This window comes from Geospiza fortis, unplaced genomic scaffold (genome assembly GCF_000277835.1).
Source record: "Geospiza fortis unplaced genomic scaffold, GeoFor_1.0 scaffold145, whole genome shotgun sequence".
In the NCBI taxonomy this organism is placed as follows: Eukaryota; Metazoa; Chordata; class Aves; order Passeriformes; family Thraupidae; genus Geospiza; species Geospiza fortis.
In genome coordinates, this window is record NW_005054362.1 from 3,316,781 (window position 1) to 3,320,517 (window position 3,737).

General features: G+C 52.3%; 1 protein-coding gene across 1 annotated transcript in view; it reads left to right on the top strand.

Moving 5' to 3' along the window:
- The first annotated feature begins 498 nt into the window (after nucleotides 1-498).
- CCDC63 (coiled-coil domain containing 63) overlaps nucleotides 499-3,737 on the top strand; it is a 7,139-nt gene continuing 3,900 nt past the window's right edge. The window contains 5 exon segments of the mRNA XM_014308235.1: nucleotides 499-504; nucleotides 1,131-1,285; nucleotides 1,725-1,914; nucleotides 3,017-3,136; nucleotides 3,612-3,736. Coding sequence (XP_014163710.1) covers nucleotides 499-504; nucleotides 1,131-1,285; nucleotides 1,725-1,914; nucleotides 3,017-3,136; nucleotides 3,612-3,736 — 596 coding nt within the window.

A 3,737-nucleotide genomic window follows, 5' to 3' on the forward strand; every position in this document is an offset into this window, starting at 1 on the left:
TGTGGGGCTGAGCAGTGTCAGGGGACACAGGGACACCCAAGGGACTGCAGCGTGGTTGCTGGGGACCAGCTCTGGGGGTAAGGGCTGCAGGGTCCACTCCAGCGCCCTCCTGGCATCAGTGGGACAGAGGGGCTGAATCCAGGTGTTCTGCAGGCACAGGGTGGGGGGGACTGGCCTCGCTGGAATTTCTATGGAAACCCAGGTACTGAATGGGATGGAATAGCTCAAACCATCTGTTCTTCCCCTACTTATAAAACTCGATAATTTCACGATGACATCACCAGAAATGCTCTCCTTTTATTCCTCTTGCAGCCATCTGTGATGGTTTCCTCATGTGCCAAACACGCGAGCGGGTGCTGAGGGATGGGCAGGAGGACACAGCCACCCCATTACTCCTGTTTCATTTCTTCCCTTGGAAAGCAATCCTGCACCTGCAGAGTTTCACTTGTTCCCTTCACGAGGCGTCTACAGAGCAACCAGCAGAGTTAGACAGGGAAAATGAAGGTAAAACAGAAGGACAAACTAAAGCTGAACTTCACAGGGTCTGTGGAGGATCTGCTATGGGGATCTTACCTGTGGAAATACACATCCAGCAGTGGGAGCCAGGTTTGCTCCTGACAGCAAGGTGCTGGGTAGCACTGAGGCTGCTTCTCCTGTGCCAGGAATGAGGAGATTTGGGTGAGATTTGGGTGTTGGGAGAGGCAGAATTGGGGAATTTGAGCCAGCTGAGGACACAGGTAGTGGTGGGTCTAACTCCCTTCACTGCTGGGCAGTTTCTCAGCTTGAAGTCACCTTCTGATGGTTGGGGACAGGAGCACTCCACTCCTGCTCCACTCCTGGGCTCATCCATGTCCCCAGCACCAGCGGCTCTGGTCCTGACTCACGTGGTCCTCGCTGTTGTGCTGGGTGATAAAAGAGGTGACAACCTGCCATCACCTGTCCTCTTCACTGGTAGAGGTCTCTCCCTGTCCTGGAATGGAGGTGCTGGCTCCAGCTCAGCCAGCACTGTGTGTTTTGGGTGGTGATGGAGAACTCAGGTGCCAGGGAAGAGCTGGAGCTGCTGCTGCTCAGCTGCTGCCGCTGCTGGCTGAGTTTGCTCGACTGACCAAACCCTCCCTTGTCTGTGGCAGAGGAGAGAAGCATCAGCAGACCTGGATGTCCCCGAAAAGGAGAAGGAAATGAGGGCTAAAGTGGATATCAGGCACCTGCAGACTCATTTCCATCATGAAGCCTACAAGAGGAAATTCTTCGACGCCGATATCTGGCGGCAAATGCAGGCTCAGGAGTGAGTACAGCTCTGCTTGGCTGCCTGGAGCTTGGGAAGTTCCTCCATGCCAAAATCACTGATTTATAGACTCCCACAGGCAGGGACCCCTTCCACTATCCCAGGTTGCTCCAAGCCCGGTCCAGCCTGGCCTTGGACACCTCCAGGGATGGGACAGCTTCTCTGGCCACCCTGTGCCAGGGTCTCACCTCTCTCTTCAAAGAATTTCTTCCTAACATCTGATCTCTATCTCTCTTCTTTTAGCTTAAATCCATTCCCTCTTGTCCTATCTCATCTGCCCATATAAAATATTGCTCCCTCTTTTTTGATAGCAATCAAGGGATTGCTATCCCTTTTTGAAAAAGAGATCTGGGGACCACAGAGCAGAGATAGGGAGGAGTAAGGAGCTGCCCTGGCAGATGGGATGTGCTAAATGTCATTTGTTGTTCCATTTTTGCAGAAAAGCAATAGCTGATCTGAAGCAAGAGCACAGACATGTGACATTAACGCTGAGCCAGATGTATTCACCGAGCAGCGTGCTGGTGGAAAACAGGAATCGCATGAAGGTCCGAAGCCTCTTGCAGACCAGGATGCAGAATGATGCCCTGATCAAAGAAAGAAAAGCCCAGTTAGCTGACCTGGCCAAGCAGGTGAGAGCATCTGGACTGTTCCCTGCCTGAGCACAGCAGGGCAGAGTCACAGAGTGAGACCTGTGGCTGAAACTCCTCAGTGTAAAACGCATTTAATTCAGGCCCTGGAATATTCCTCCTGGCAAGTGACACATGACAATGACAAATAGAACCAGGCTCCCATTCAAGTCAACAGCACTGACTGGAAAAGTGAGGTTGGAATTTCAGCCTTGTCCCACTGGTCCCTGCACCCCTATGTGGTGGCACACACCAGCCTGGGACCACAAACATCCCCCTCCTTCTCCCTTCACTTCTTTTTATTCTCCTGGAAAAGAGGTAAAACTGGAACGGTGCTGTCTGAGGTGTGGCAAACACAGGAACAGCAGCATCTGAGGGATGCCCCATCCCTTCTCCTGAGGATCTGGTTGGATTTGGGCAGGAGTTAGGTGGGAAGCCAAGGGAAACGTGGGCTATGGAAGTGACAGTTCCCTTCAGCACTGTTCTCAGAGCCAGCTGCCCAAGCTGGACTCCAGGGAACACGCTGGGATAGTTTGCCATTGCTGGAGGTGCTGCAGAGCTTTCCCAGCAGTGTTAGCTTTCTGTCAGGGATGATAACTCTGACTTGCCTGAGTCATCCCTCCCCCACCTGCCCCCTGTTTCAGCGTTCTCCAACTGCTTCACTCTTCCTGGATTTATTTCCTCTAGAATCTCCCCACTTCTGGCAGAAGTTTTCCTCCACTCATTCCCAGGGAGGACTGCACAGATCCCTGCCTGGCCAGCACAATAGCTCTACCAAAGCCCCATCCTCATTGCCTCTTCCACTCTGCAAAGTGCTGCTGTGCCATGTTCAGCACCTGCTGGAGCTCCCTCCAAAACCAGCTGCACTTCTTTCATGGCACAAAATCCCCATTCTCAGTTACAGTTCATGTTTCTGCATGTGCAGGGTGGGATCCTTTGGGATTAAAGCTGCTCCTATAACTGAGAGCTCATTAATGACAGGGTTGCTGTAGTTCAGATCAACAGAGGGGATTTTCTTTGGCTCTGTGTCCTGACAAAAGTCCAGAATGTAGGGGTGGAGATTACACTTCCTGGGTTTTTTTTTTCCCTCTGTGTGTGTGTGCAGGTTGTAGAGCTGGAAAAAAAGATAGTGAATCAAAGAGACACAAACTGGAGGGAGTTGGAAGCAAAGAGCCACAAACACCTGCAGAAGAAGATTGAGTTACTGGAGATGCGTCTGAGTCATGTAAGGAAAAGTTTTGGAGACTTTTGGAGAACATGTGTAGGGTCACATTGGGGCCTGGGACCTTTCTGGTCAGGACAAGGCACAGTGGTGCAAATGTGTTTGCTTGACACAAGCTGCATGCAGCACCTGGCTTGTTCCCCTGGCCTGAGCATTCCCAGAATATCTCAAAGGCTCCTTCAGGCTTGGTGACCCAAATGCAGCACTTATGCTGTGCCAAGAAGCCTGGGGGTCTGCACCTGCTCCGTGATCAAACTGGGCTGCCTGGAGCCACCTTGCCCTGGACAAAGCCAGCTCCAGGTCTCTCTTGTGATCAACCTGGCCCTCTGTTGCCTTTCCTCTCTTGGGGAGGAGGACAGTGCAGGGCCAGGTCTCTCTTGGGCTGTGTTTGGCCCTGCCCTGGTCAAGGTCTTCAAGCAGCAAATTGAGCCCCTCCAGTCCCCCACCAGTTCCAGAGCTTTCGCTTTGCTCTCCCCAGGTCACTGTGCGTTACAACACCATCATGACCAGGAACAACAAGCTCAGAGAGGAGACTGCCAGCCTGCAGATCCAGAAAACCATTTATGACAACTGCTACTGGAAGATGGAGAGAAGCCTGGTTCAG